Source organism: Canis aureus, chromosome 5 (assembly GCF_053574225.1).
Source record: "Canis aureus isolate CA01 chromosome 5, VMU_Caureus_v.1.0, whole genome shotgun sequence".
Classification (NCBI taxonomy): Eukaryota; Metazoa; Chordata; class Mammalia; order Carnivora; family Canidae; genus Canis; species Canis aureus.
Window position 1 is genome coordinate 11,519,797 of NC_135615.1, and position 14,990 is coordinate 11,534,786.

At 39.0% G+C, this 14,990-nt stretch overlaps 1 protein-coding gene across 11 annotated transcripts in view; it reads left to right on the forward strand.

Annotated features, from left to right (window-relative positions):
• The window catches only part of NEBL (nebulette), a 343,159-nt gene that overhangs the window by 296,183 nt on the left and 31,986 nt on the right, over nt 1-14,990 (forward strand). For 8 of the 11 annotated variants that reach the window (XM_077896873.1, XM_077896875.1, XM_077896874.1 and 5 more), the window contains 7 exons: nt 1,696-1,788; nt 4,722-4,814; nt 7,613-7,705; nt 9,551-9,643; nt 10,933-11,025; nt 12,275-12,379; nt 13,276-13,447. In XM_077896873.1, coding sequence (XP_077752999.1) covers nt 1,696-1,788; nt 4,722-4,814; nt 7,613-7,705; nt 9,551-9,643; nt 10,933-11,025; nt 12,275-12,379; nt 13,276-13,447 — 742 coding nt within the window. The remainder of the gene's footprint in view (nt 1-1,695; nt 1,789-4,721; nt 4,815-7,612; nt 7,706-9,550; nt 9,644-10,932; nt 11,026-12,274; nt 12,380-13,275; nt 13,448-14,990) is intronic. The other 3 variants (XM_077896878.1, XM_077896879.1, XM_077896871.1) reach the window with 2 other exon arrangements.

Sequence of the window (14,990 nt, forward strand, 5' to 3'; positions counted from 1 at the left end):
TGAGTCAGGCAGTATCCCCTCCAACAAATAAAGAATGATCAGTAGAGACGTACAAAACGTAAGGCTTTTATAGGCAGAGAGAGGCAGGACAAGGAAGTTATTAGCGAGAGAAAAGACAAGATTGCTTCAGACAAGGTCACCTTCCCTTAGGGAAAAAGGTGGGGGTCTATCATGCAGATTACTTCTCTAGTGCTGATCAGGAAATTCCAGACTGATTGGTTTAAAATTCCACTCTTGGGAGAGGCTGAAACTGCAATTAGGTTAGGTATTAAGTCTTGATGGGGCTTAACATAAGTGACTCCATTTTGGGCCTGTTGTTTCTCTTTAATAGTACCAAATGTTCTTACAACATGTAATTTATCATGATTGTTTTGAAATTACAAATTCAAATTTTCTTCTATGGTACTAGCAAGAGATTTCTTTTAGCTAAAAATTAAAATTTTACTTAGGAAAGAGATCTTAATCTTCCACACAGATTTTGTGAGAGATGGGAATAATCCTAGATTATTCTCAGTGTACCAAGAAAGGACACTGATTTGCAGTGATAATGTACTTAGGGATATACTAGTTTGTAACCAATTCCTAGATTTTTATATTTCATTTTGAGGAATAGAAATCGTATTAGCAACCATTAATTAAGGGGTGGGCCTATTTTTAATGTATTTATAAGCTTGAATTCTAAAATCATAAAAACTGACCATACAGCCAATATTTTTAGGTAGAACTAGCTCATTAGTCACTTGGTCGTTAAGTAAATGTCTCATCAAAATATTCATTGTATTAAGTCTGAGGACTTTTGGAATATTTTCTACTTTATAATAAATTGGCAAACTAAACAGATACCTCTGGGGCCTTCAAAATAGGTGTGCTAAGAAATGGAAGAGGTCTGGCTGGAAGGGAAAGTGAGGGGGAAAAAAGTGGTTTCCACTCTCATCTTCTGTGATTTTATGGTGTTCTAGATTTTTATTGTGTAGAGGAAAACATCTCTGAGGCCACACTCTCCCAAACCCTACTTGGGCCCACTGAATGACCAGATCTTAATAGAGGGAATAGTTCTGTCCTCATATGCCTTTCTTATAATTATTCTATTTTTCTGTAGAACATTTTGTTTCTTTGTTTTGCTTTGCCTTTGAAAAGGCTGGGTTGTTAGTAGGAGTTGAGAGATGTATGGGAAGGTTAACAAATGAATAGAAGAGAAAGGAAATAGACTAAATAAAGTTTTGATGTTGACGATAGAGCCAGTATTTTCTTTGAAGAGAATGGGGGCATCTTTGTGTTTGGAGAACAGCACTTGCTTAAAATTTCATGGCATTTTTGAACAGCACTCTTAATAAGCTTTTATAATACGTGCTTTGATTTTTCTCAAACACACGTGATATGTGTTTATATTTGAAGAAGGAAACTCAAGTTTGCCAACCTATATTCTTAGACCAAATAATCCGCAGCTGCTTTGGTACCAGGCATGCTCTAGAACAGGTATCAGGGGTGTGGGATGCTATGGAATGTGAAAACTAAATTGGGTATTTTTCTCCTAGTGGATTACGTGATTGATGGATATAACTTGGGTACTCATAAATAGAAGCTGTATTCATATTACTTGAGAATTTGAGAAATTATCTTTCTTTTATGAGAATCTGTTCTAGGACCTGAATTTTAATAAGCTTATAGTTATTCTTTCGTTCTCTTATAATAAAGGTATTTTATAAGAAAGAAGTAGGAGCTGGCACAGCAGTAAAAGATACTCCGGAGACTGAACGAGTGAAGAAAAATCAGCAGAATATTAGTTCAGTAAGTTCTGTATAGCATTAATTATCCTTCCAAAAGCAAACACAAGCTAGATAAATGTTTTTTAGTTCTTTGTTAAACTGGCTGCCTTTTCTTTTATTCTTCACTTTGTTAAAATCCTATTTCATCAAATATCAAAGGTCTCACTTTGAGAAGGAAAACTGTAGCCTTGTTCCCCTTGAACCTAAAGCAGTGTTTCATCTTGATATATCATAGCACACAAGAGATAGATCACTTTAATAGTCTGGTAATGAAATCTAGGATTAGATTTCATCTTTTGAACAGAATTTTAACTGTATTAAATGTTTCGGGGAAAAGATAAATTTCAGTACCTCTCTACAACTTGGAGGAAAGAAATTTTACTCTGTAGAATGATTAAAGGCCCTTAGTATGTTTATTTGGTGGCTTAAGAGAAGGGTTCAAAGGCCCCATTTGCCTTCTACTTCTTCCAGCTGCCAGCAAAGCAAAAACATGCATCTTCACTATGATTTGTAAAATAACTTACCCTCCAGTTCCCTTTGAGGTTAGTGAGGAAGGGTAGAGGAGGCGCTTACTGTTAGGGGTAAAAACTTTTCCATTCTGTGTTTGACATTTTCTATGGAGAATTGCTGTCCTTACCTACAGGCATTATTCCATGGATAGCTCATATATTTAGTTTCTTATTGAGGAAGTCACAGAGGTTCTTTCCTGAAATCCGTCTCCTTGACCTTTTTCCTCACCTTCACTCTTGGAGGCAGAGCCTTTAAGTAATTCAAGCAGAACAGCTCTGGTTAGACTTACTTGTCAGGATAGTTGCATGGCATTCCAGAATATGAGTGTGCACTGGCTTTTGTGGAGAAAAGAGTAGGAAAGGCAAGGTAATGCTATAGGAGAACATCAAAAAATCTGCAGTATACTAGGGCAATAAGATTTCTGTGACATGGATGAAGCTATGTCCTGCAGAAAGCATAGAAGGACCTAATGGTGAGGGTGTACAAACGTGTTCTTATTCGCCATGGTGAGAGCCTGTGTCAGGCAGTGCTGGGGTCTGGTAGAGAAGTTAGTTTGGCAGAGAAGGAGAAAATGTTTGTTTCTTTCACTTCCAAATGATAATATTTGAAATGTACCCATCAGTGTACTGAAATACAATGTTATAAATGTTCTGTAGGATGCAGTTCTATTGCCTACAGTAAAATGACTGTGCCATTTTGATTAGTTTAGAGTCGTATGAAAAACAAAAATGTTCATCTTTAATCACGTTTAGCTTCTCACCCGAGGAAAATCACGCAAAGTAGTGCGGTATATCATTTCTCTTCCCAGCGTTCCACTGCCTCTTCTAGCAAACAATAAATGCGTCGTTTTGTATCTTTCTAAGGTTGGGCCATAAACTCCTGCTTAGTATTCAAATGGAAAGTTGCCCTTTCAAGATTAGCCAGATCTGTCAAACCAAGATATGATTCTCTAACATTTAAAGATCTCGACATTTCCACCTCCACCGTACAAGCCTTTTAGCTATTAGCTTTCCCTGTTAAGAGCTGTTTTTGAATCTTATTTAGAGATGGTCTTTCTCAGTGTATTCTCAATTTAACTGTTTCAAATCTGGACTCGTGTTACTGGTGTTACTCATATTAAATCTATGGCTACTAGGACGTAGATAATGTCTAATATACGTAGGTTACCATTTCTTTGTGACTATCAGTGTGAATTTCAGCTTTCATCATTGAAACACTACCAAGTGATTTCTAAAACCGGATTTGTATAAATTTAAGTCTTTGCTAAATTTCAACATGTGCCTCTTAAGTCTCGCCTGCCTTTGCTACATATAAATATTTATGTATGTCCTTTTTCTTGAATCTAATTTCTGTGAATTTTAGACGTATTAAAATACCACCTGATATGATGGCATTAGTAATCATTTCATAAGTTTAAAGAGCTGTTTTTTGTCTCATGCATAACCGTGTGCTGCCATTATCATTTTTGTCTGGTTGATCTTCCTCTAAATAGATTTTAAAAGATTATTTATTTATTTGAGAGAGAGAGACAGAGGGAGAGAGCATGCATGAGCAGGAGGGAGGAACAGAGGGATAGGGAGAAGCAGGCTCAACCCCTGAGCAGGGAGCCTGATTTAGGGCTTAGTGTGGGACTCGATCCTAGGACCCCCGAGATCATGACCTGAGCCAAAGGCAGACACTTAACTGACTGAGCCACCTCTAAATAGATTTGAAGGGAGAGCTTTTGAATAAAGTGAGGGGCCACGATATAGGCTGGTTTTGTATAACATGATTATGTGGGTAGAAGACACATCCTGATTTTATGCCATTGGCCCTTTGATAGTGATCAGGGGCCATTGCCTCTGCTTTCTGTATACTTCCCTCCACGTTACTCTTTGCCTTCTTTTATTGTGGCCACTTTATTTTTTTCCTTATTCTGGATGATATATGTACTGCCACTTAGATAAGCAGTCTTCCAGACTCTGGAGCTAGCCCAGTTGAGCTTTTGCCTTTAAATACATGTTACATTTAAATTCACACACTAATGAGTAGAAACTGCTTTTTGGATAGAAACTTATCAGTTATTATATTACGATAATTTCCAAGGTTGTGTATCTGCTTAATGATAAAATCTGTTTTCATAAGCAACATTTGCTTATTTTAATTAAATAACTACTATAGTGATGGCTGGGTGAACAGATATGAGTTTATTTGCACTTTGGGTTAAAGGAATCCTGAGAACACTATCACATAAAATACAAGTTTGTGTTCCCACTGAAGGAAAGTTAGTGTTGAAGTTTAAACAATTCAACTGTGTAAGAGTTTAAAAAGCAGGATTCTTACCTATCTTTTAAGCCATGTGTTGAACAAGACCCACATTTTTGTTTTGTTTTAAATAATTTACCACACTGTTTGTTTGTTTGTTTGTTTGTTTTTACCACATTATTTTTTAAATACATAACACAGGTAAAATACAAAGAAGAGATGAAACAGGCAACGGCCATTTCCGATCCTCCAGAGCTGAAGAGAGCTAAAGAAAACCAGAAGAACATCAGCAATGTGTGATCATATTTCTTTGCATACTGTTTTCTATTTTATTGGGGGCAGGAGACAATGAGGGCACAGCACTTGTATAGGTGAATCCCAGGGCTGCACACGCTGTTGCAGGAGGGCCAGTTCCTGAAACCTGGAGATAAGATTTTGCCCATCTTTATGTTGGGCTAACATGACACCTTGTGTGTGCATTTACTGACCAAAGGACATGTTACTGAATGCCTGCTCTGTTCTTGCTCTGGGGGGAATTCAGAGATGAGTGAGATTTCTCAAGGTCTCTGGGAGAAACAGACATGGGAATAAATACCCATTATACATGAAGTGCATTCACAATAATTAATATTGACTGTTCATTACACTTTTGGAGTACATTACATTCAGTGTCTCACTTAATGATAAATAATTATTCCTTTTGCAAAGTGCTGTGGAAATGCAGAGAAGGAAGGCAATGTCTGAGAGAGAGAAAGGAAGCGAAAGAGAGAGAGGAAGTCCCTTGGAGGAAGAGTTAGATCTTGAAGAATTAATAAAAGTTGGGGTGGAGGGTATCCCTGGGTGGCTCAGCAGTTTGGCGCCTGCATTTGGCCCAGGGTGTGATCCTGGAGTCCGGGGATCGAGTCCCGTGTCGGGCTCCTGGCATGGAGCTTGCTTCTCCCTCTGCCTGTGTCTCTACCTCTCTCTCTTTCTCTATAATAAATAAATAAATAAATAAATAAATAAATAAATAAATAAATAATCTAAAAAAAAAAAAATTGGGGTGGATTTGAGAAATCCATCCATGAGAAAGCACCTTCTTGGCAGAGCAAACTGAATCAGCTCATGGTCCAAGTCCTGGTCAAAGAGAGGAAGGTTTAATATGGTGAGTGTGTGGGGTAAAGGGTGGCAAGGACCTGATGGTACAGAGACAACTTTTAATTAGGGCCCTGAGGAGGTAGGTCTGGAGTCTCAGTGTTGCCCGAAGTGTGGTTCATAGGTAAGTGATAGGTGCTCCGCCCACGAGCTGGCCTTGGTTAAGGGATTAAATTGTTTTAATGTGTCCCTTTTTCTAAAAGAAATGTTAGTAGTTTTCAATGTGTCAGAGAAATGTAACACTCCCTTAAAATAACTTTATTTGAAAATAATAGTGAGTTAATTTAATGAAAGACTAAATCACAGCTCAGTTAATAGCTGGCCCGCCACATGCCAAGCGGTGTGCGCGTGCTGGAGTTGTGTGAAGAATGTAGATCCTGGTTGGCTGGCTGGTTCCCAGTTCCAGCCCTACTTTGCTGTATAGCCTTTACAAACCACCAACCTCTCCCAGCCTCAACTTCCTCATCTATGAAACAGGGACCAAGGTATGAAGTGAGATCTTGCCTGGAGAACCCTTAGTGTGTTTGCGAATGGATGAAAACAAGACATGAAGAGTTGCCATTATCGGCTTTATGTTGCCAAACTTACATCCCCTGGAAATTGGCTGCACCATTCTCCACATCAGTCATGCCGTTTTGCAGATTTATTCCCCTCTGAGCTCTACCCAGAGTAATCTTCCCTTGTATCCTGCCATTGGCAGAGATTACACTAGACCTTTCCTCACTTTAACTGAGACCATTCTCTCAGACACAGAATCTGCCTAAATTCTCAACTACGTATCACAACACAAAGAAAGCCACCCACTGAGGAAAGCAGTCACATGGAAGGAGCCTGACCCTTTGTCATTTATTTCCCGGCTGATCAGGCTTCTCTTCTCTGTCATATTTGCTGCTGAGTGTGTGCGGCTCAAACCCATTTTATCTGCAGGCCCTGTAGGTCTTGTGATGTCTCACCAAAAAAAAAAAAAAAAAAAAAAAAAAAAATTCCCTTACACTAAATTTAAACTCCAGAAAATCATTAAGACTGTCCCTGTGGAGTTCCTTATAATAGGATTTTAAGCTCTCATTTTACTTTCGCCTGTCAGAAATTCATTTGATGGACATGCCGTTCTGTTTCTTTGTGCTGGATGCTCATTTATTTCCCAGGGTGTTGGAGAATTGCTGGAAAACTGACCACAAATGTTGGGGTCTGATCCTGCCAGCTAAGGAAGAGCACCTCATAGGCAATAGATCAGACACATTTCCATAATGCTAGTCAGAGCACAGGCCTTCCCATGTGGGAACTTTGCAGGGAAAGGAAACTTGGAGGTGGAGGGTGTGTCTGCACTGCCAGTCTGTCACTAAGGTCAAGCATGAGGTTGGTGCAAACTTCTTTGCTAACGAGAAGAATGGAGAATTTTTATTTTTAAATCTAAAGTGGTAATTTGATAGTGTTGCTTTAGTGCTAGGAAGAAATGAATTCACAGAAGGGGTGATTTATTTTTACTGATAACAACCAAACTCAGACCACGGATGAATAATACAATTTGAAGAAGCACCGCCAAAGGTGGAATTCAGAACACGTGCACAAGAAAGAGCTTGGAGTCTGGGATGATTTTGATGGAGAAGTCTATTAGCAATACTTGTTTCACTTTGAAATCCTAATGAGGATTGTATTTTATTTTTTTAAAGATTTTATGTATTTGGGAGAGAGAGCAAGCGAGCATGAGCAGGGTGGCGAGGTAGAGGTTGAGGAAGAAACAGACTCCTTGCTGAACAGGGAGCCCGATGCACGACCTGATCCCAGGACCCTGGGATCATGACCAGATGCTCATCCCACTGACCACCCAAGTGTCCTCTAATGCAAATTTTAACCAATGAATGCTCTGTAGCCATGTGACGTTCCTTTTAATCTGTTCCAGAGGATGGGTGCATGTTTCCTTTGCTTAACTCCACACTGTCTTGTACCTTGTCTCGCAGCTCCAGTACAAGGAGCAGTGCCACAGAGCCACGCCAGTGAGCGTCACGCCAGAGATGGAGAGGGTGAGGAGAAACCAGGAGCAACTGAGTATGGCAAGTGGCCCTGTGTTCTCCTGTATTGTCAAACGTTACGCGTTTTTATTCTTCACGGAGCTCTCTGAAAAGCTTGAGCCCTCCATGTGTTGGATGCTTCTTTTCACGGTCGCATGCTCAAGGGCATGAACTTTGGTTTTGGCTCTCTCATGTGATCCAGGAAATTGGGGACTGTCATGCTATAATTTAGCGATATTTGTTTATTGAAGAAATCTTCATTAATCACCGCAATGCACCAGGCATTATATTGGTACACAAAGGTGGGTGAGAGACTGTTCCTATCCTCAAGGATCTCATAGTTTAGTAGGTAAATCTCTACATTCGGGGAGGGACACAGAAAGAAGTGGGTCTGTTGTCAATCTGAGGGGGAAAATTTATCTGTTAGAATAGAGCCAAAGAGGACCTGGCTTGATTGGGGTTCTAAGATATAATGTCAGGGCAGGAAACCTATAAATAAAATGGAAAATATTAGTCAATCATCGGTGATCTATTGCTAATAAAGGAACAAGCGTTAATGACCAGGAGGTACCTGTAATGTGGCCCCTGTGCCAAATGCTGTGTGTGAATCCCATGAGGTCGGCTGAATTTATTTCTCTGATTTGTAGGTGTGGAAAACTGAGTCTTGGGGAGGTCAGAGGACATGCCAGGGACCCATAGTTTGAAGAGCAGAGCTGGGGTTAGAACCTGGGCCTTCCTCAATTCAGAAATCCCTTTCAGTGGTGCCCCCTACTAGTGATTTTTCCTCCTTTTTAAAAAATTTTTGACTCTTTTATGGCACTTGTACCAAAATAAACCATAGTCTTCTTCCCCAACAGGTAATTCTGAAAGACTTTAAAATTCAAGTGTGGGTTCTTCCAGGTGGGGGAGAAAGTCTGGCTGAACAGTGCTTTCTTCTTATAATGCCCCTGGAATGTGGTAGACACAAGGGATCTTTTTTTTATATATATAAATTTATTTTTTATTGGTGTTCAATTTTCCAACATATAGAATAACACCCAGTGCTCATCCAATCAAGTGTCCCCCTCAGTGCCCGTCACCCAGTCACCCCCACCCCCTGCCCACCTCCCCTTCCACCACCCAGAGTTCGTTTCCCAGAGTTAGGAGTCTCTCCTGTTCTGTCTCCCTTTCTGATATTTCCCACTCATTTTCTCTCCTTTCCCCTTTATTCCCTTTCACTATTTTTTATATTCCCCAAATGAATGAGACCACATAATGTTTGTCCTTCTCCGATTGACTTACTTCACTCAGCATAATACCCTCCAGTTCCATCCACATCGAAGCAAATGGTGGGTATTTGTCGTTTCTAATGGCTGAGTAATATTCCATTGTATACATAAACCACATCTTCTTTATCCATTCATCTTTCGGTGGACACCGAGGCTCCTTCCACAGTTTGGCTATTGTGGACATTGCTGCTAGAAACATTGGGGTGCACAAGGGATCTTTAGCTTCTTTTGACAGCGGAAGCCTCAGGTTAGAATGAGGGTGTAAATGGCCTTCCCTTGGCTGCTGGGCAACTTCACAATGCTTGTCCTGCAATGCCTTCATTCCCTTGTTTCTCCCTTATATTTCCACTGCTTTTGGTCATGGAATTTGCAGTTAACTTTGGCAATGAACAGCAAAGTATATATTGAAAAATTGTTTTAAAGAAGCACAACTGGCATTTTGTGCTTGCCACGTCAGAAGAATCGGGATCCAGGTGTAGATACGAATCGAAAGGTGGATGCACATCTCCTATGGGGGAAAATGTGTGAAAAGATAGGGTTAATTTTGAGGTTCATCCTCGGTAGTGTGTGTGGGGAGACCATTCTGCTATCTATTAAAATTCTCATTTATCCTCTGCAGGTAAAATACAAAGGAGAAATTAAGCAGGCAACTGCAATTTCTGATCCACCGGAGCTGAAGAGAGCTAAAGAAAACCAGAAGAACATCAGTGATGTGGGACCTTATAGCTTTTTTTCTTATGATAGCAAATGTATTATCAATGTGTCAATGAAGGGATTGTATTTATAAAATTTTCATAACCTTGAGTTGACAGTTCTGCTCTCAGTTGACTGCCAGTCTACTTGAAAGGTTGCAAGGTCTTAGGTGTTGTAGGTACAGCCAGGCACTCTGTGCTCCAGAGTTCCCAGTAACCTCCAGTACCATTTTTGTCTATTGATTATTGTGTGTCCCTCTTATCTTGTCTGCATGCTTATTATACTTGTAGTCATTCCCCAAAGGGATGCAGAGGTGGCTTCTAGCATCTTGGCCCTTCAGATAAGCTTTCCTGCTGCCTTTCCCACTAGTATGTGTTCTCGTTCATTAGCCTGTCCAATCCCATTATCCACTCCCAGCTACTGTTGCTTTGTTTTTGAATGAAGGCTTGGGGAAAATTGCAAAGTGTGCATGCCTGAATAGGTCACATGGGATGGGCCCATTTTTGGGGCACCTGTTAAGGGGCTGACAGTTTTTACTCAGGCCCCAACTCTTGGCCTGTTCTTACCCTCCTTCTGTTTATGTAATCCATGGGTCTAGTTCCCAGAGAATCATTTTCTGAAGTCATTAACATATAGATTGGCTTCTCTGGAAGAGGAAATCTGGAAATCTGTTAGGTTCAAAGAAATCTTTTATTCTTCCAACCTTTAAAGTCTTCTGAGCAGATTATAAAACAAAGGCAGGCCATTGTTTGGCACTTTTCCTCCCAACTGTATTTTGAAGTAGATGCTCATCTTTTCCCAATATATTTAGAATCACAGTTGACGTAACTCCATTGCTCTCAGAAAGGAACGTGGTTATCGAGAAGGAAGAGATAGTGGAAAGCATGCCGATTTGCTTATGGATGACATTGGTCACCATCTTAGGCATCTTTTAAAAAGTTCTGCTGCAGTTAATTACTGACAAACCATAACAGTATATGGGTAGGAGTACCTTTAAGTAGTATCTATGAAGACGTTTCTTCTCATATTCCTTTGTGATACATTGCTCCTGACAGCTTTACTGATGGTGTGCCCGTATATTTGAGTACATTCACAGTGACTTCATTCCCAGCAATTCAGGCTATGGGATGAGTGAAAATAGATTGATTTAAGTTGCAAGCATTTTAAATATGGCTAGCCCTCTGATGATAGCATTTTCTTTTTTCATAGTTCCCTTTCTTGGTTTGCTCTTTAAAATAGCTGCTGTGAGACTCTTATTTAGGTGAATTGATTCACAGTACTCTTATTTTTTATTCTCTGAAATAATAGGTTTATTATAAAGGTCAACTGGGAAGAGGTACAGCTTTAAGTGTAACTCCTGAAATGGAAAGAGTGAAGAAGAATCAAGAAAATATTAGTTCGGCAAGTCGTTTTATTCATTTTGGTCTGTTACAAAGGATACGTCCGTTATTATTTACTTGCAGTCCTGTTTTTTTTTTTTTTTTTCTTTCTTGTGAGAATAAAATATATTTTCAAGCAACATTTGTGGTACATGCAGTAAGTGCATGTGTTATTTCAGATGACTTCCAAAAGCTGCCATTACAAAACTTTACATTCTCCTGCAACCCTTCATTGCTATTTCCAGATGTGACCAATGGTTACATTCAAAGCTTAGTTTTAAACTATATCATGCTCATTTAAACAATGATTCATGTTATTTTAGCCAGTGTCTTTGAAAGTGGTAAAGTCTTTGATGCATAAGCAAAGTGTCATTTTGCAGATGTATTCCACCGAATGTGGATAGCTAAAGGCTCTCAGCAAAACAAAATAAAAAATGACTCATTACTGCAGAGTAAGGACTTAGAGGGAAAAAAAAATCTATCAATGCATTGAATATAGAATTTAGTTACTCAATAAAGTCCCTTGTGCACCTCATTGTCTTGTTTGGATGGTACGATTGTTCATAGTAAATATCGGGGCTTCAGTTCTGAATCGCACATATGTCCTCAGGTCCTCAATAATTGCTATCCTAATGTCATGCATAGCCAGCTTCACAAACAGCAGTGTTCTGCTGGGCAGCTGTCAAGAAGAGCTTTTCTGTGCCTGGGAATCAGCATTTAGGTCTTAGAGTGTACAGCTCTCCAGTGGCATTTCTGTCCACAGATGCTGACTGTATTTGACATAAATTACCTTTAAGCTGTGGCTGCTTAGAAGAAAATTAGATTTAATACTCCTTATTTCTTATCCTCTACAGTGGGGAAAAATAAAAGGAAATAGAGGGATGCTTGGGCTTGGTGTACATTCTTCAACAGTGTTATGGTAAAAATGGGGGAAAAAACACTTAGGTTTCATTTGGTTTGGATTTTTCCTGCTTAAGTTAAGTATGATAACCATTTTTCCTGACTATGTTGTTAGTGAATATTGGTCATTCACACATCTGTTCTTGGTTGATAGAGTTAGGTTGTTTTCGCTTTAGCTTTTAAAGTGAACTTTAAAAATAAAATTTTAGATTGTTCCCCTAGAATGACAAGTAATTCACTGAACAACTTCCCTGGGAAATAATTTTGGATATGTTGTGTATGTTTCACTCATTTGGAAAGTTTGAAAAGTTACACGAAATTTTTTTTATCATTGTCTTATTGTTAAGTATGTTCTACTATTCATTTTGCAGGTAAAATATACCCAGGACCATAAACAGATGAAAGGTAGACCAAGTCTGATTTTAGATACACCTGGTCTGAGATATGTCAAAGAAGCACAAAATCATATTTCAATGGTAGGGCACAACCAGCAACTTCTCCTGACTAAAACATACTAAGGAATGGCACCCACCCACCCAGTGTACTGATGGCGTGTTCACCATTAATCTAGATGACTAACAAAGCATAAATGCAAAGCAAAATGCGGATGGACTCATCCTTTTAGGGGAACTTTCTAATCACACTGAAATGTAATGGGCATAGTCTAATAAAGTAATTTTTCTCAGTGATATGTTGAGTGTGTTTTTATTTCTAACATGACTATTGTAAATGCATTTTACAAAAAAACGTTTGCTTGGACTTCTTTTCAGTTCGTTTTAAGACCGAGTTTGGTGTGTTTACATGTTGCAGAGAATATAAAAAAAAAGTATGTCTTTTAAAGCAGTTTCACGAGCCATCATTTCTATGCCATAAGGTTTACTTATTTAAAGTGTACAATTCAGTGGTTTGCAGTAAAATTTATAGAGTTGAGTATCACCCTAATCCAATTTCAGAACATGAAAAAAGTGTATGTTTTTGGATAATTGTGTGGAAAGAGCATATCGTTCTAATACCTATTAAAGGTTCAAAGATAAAAAATTAATTTGTACCTAAGTTAGTACATTTTAGGAAATTATCAAGATTGAAAAAATACATCTCTCTAACCTTCTCACGGATATACTGGTTTATTTATAATGGAAAAGAGCTGATAACCATAATGATGAAAAACACAATGAAAATATCAGCACTTGGTTTCTGATCTAGGAAGCTGACATTTCAGACACTATTTCTAGAGTAATTGAAAAAGATACATAAATGTGGAAAATAATCTAGATGAAATTGATTCTATAACAGCCGTCATATCAAAAGTTTGTGAACTATGTAACAGCCAGGAAATTCCAGTTTGAGTTACTGTTGTTTTTCTTCTTTTCAGGTAAAATATCATGAAGATTTTGAAAAGACAAAGGGAAGGGGCTTTACTCCTGTTGTTGATGACCCTGTGACAGAGCGAGTGAGGAAGAACACCCAGGTAGTCAGCGATGCAGCCTACAAAGGTGTCCATCCTCACATCGTGGAGATGGACAGGAGACCTGGAATCATTGTGGGTAAGCTGATGGTCCTTCTCGGCAGGTCCACACAGTCCAAAAGATTGTCCTTGGCCTCACTTTAGAATTAGCCTCCTTGTTCATTGGACTACTCTGCAACTATTTGATGTGGTGCCCAACTGAAAACAAACCACAGGCTAAGTGCTCCTGTTTACACCATGTTGAATGGGATTCCTGGCACTTGCAAATCCTTTCTATTATTGGACCTTCTCTGCCTATAATAACTTTCTGGTCTTGAGAATGTTCTTATTTGTTAAGCAGAGAAGCAGCCATAATATCAGACATGAGTGATAACAAAAGTTGAATGATTATGTTGTTTTCCTTTAGCTTATGGATTTGATCAATGCATCATACTGGAGACACTGATGACAATAATAGAAATAATCACATTTCAGCCCTTTTACCACAAATAGAAGTGCCAGAGAGATTCTGATGGCATTCCATAATATTAATATCTTATATTTTTTTGAATATTATCTCCAAATGGGGATGATTGGGAGCTGTCTATAAGTGCCATACATCGGAAAGGAAGGAAACTTTTGTGGAATGGTGGCTGAGATAGCAGTGATCCCCCCAGAGTCCATGGCAGGGCTAGAAAGACAGTTACTGACTTTTCAATACATATCAATGACCCATACTTCCAAATGTCTGTTGTTTAAATTTTTGTAGCTAGTCTGATTCTAAAGCCCAAATAATATTTTTGGGAATCATTCCATGTACTCATTGATAATCTCAGTGTTAGGTTAGCTTCATCTTCACAGGGAAGAGCTGATTTTTTTGTGGGGGAGACTAGCGAAAGGCTATTTAGAGGTGAGCTGGATGAGGGAAGTGTGTATCTGACAGGGTCTTCATGTTAAACAACGGTAATGAAGTCAGGGCTCTAAGTTACTCGAATCATGATGAAGCGAATCTGAAAATCTTTGCCACAGAGGGATTCCACATACATTATACACTATTGATAGCTCTGTCCATCTTCCATAGGTGATTGTGTAAAAGGATCACATTCAGTTGGATGGATGGGTTGAGATATTTTCACTGAGAGTAACACAGAGTTAGTTTTACTGCTTTGGAGTAACATCTCACAAGGGATAGTGAGTGCAGACGGTCTGATTCATCCCTCATGGGTGGACATCCTGACAGTCTGCACAGCTTACATCAGGGTCCTACTCCCTAGATCAGGGGCCAGAAATGATGGTAAAATTCTTGCCAGAAACTGGGAGATTGGCTGGACTTTGAAGCTCTCAGAATTCAGTACTCATTACCTTTGGGATAGAAATTATTATTTTTTTAAAAAACTCAACATATATGTTCCTGAATTATTCCCTTATTGTGTAATCTGGAAGTCAGTTTATCTCTTCTTAAATGAAGTACATTCAACAAACTTCTGAGCCAGGCAGGGAAATGCAGGGTTGGAGATTTTTTGAGTAATGGAGACTAGGCCAATCTGTGCTGCTTCTATTTTTACTGGAGGCTATGCTATTTACTAGTTGTGTAACCTTGGCCAGACTAACTTGGTCTCTCTATGCCTTAGTTTCTCCACTTA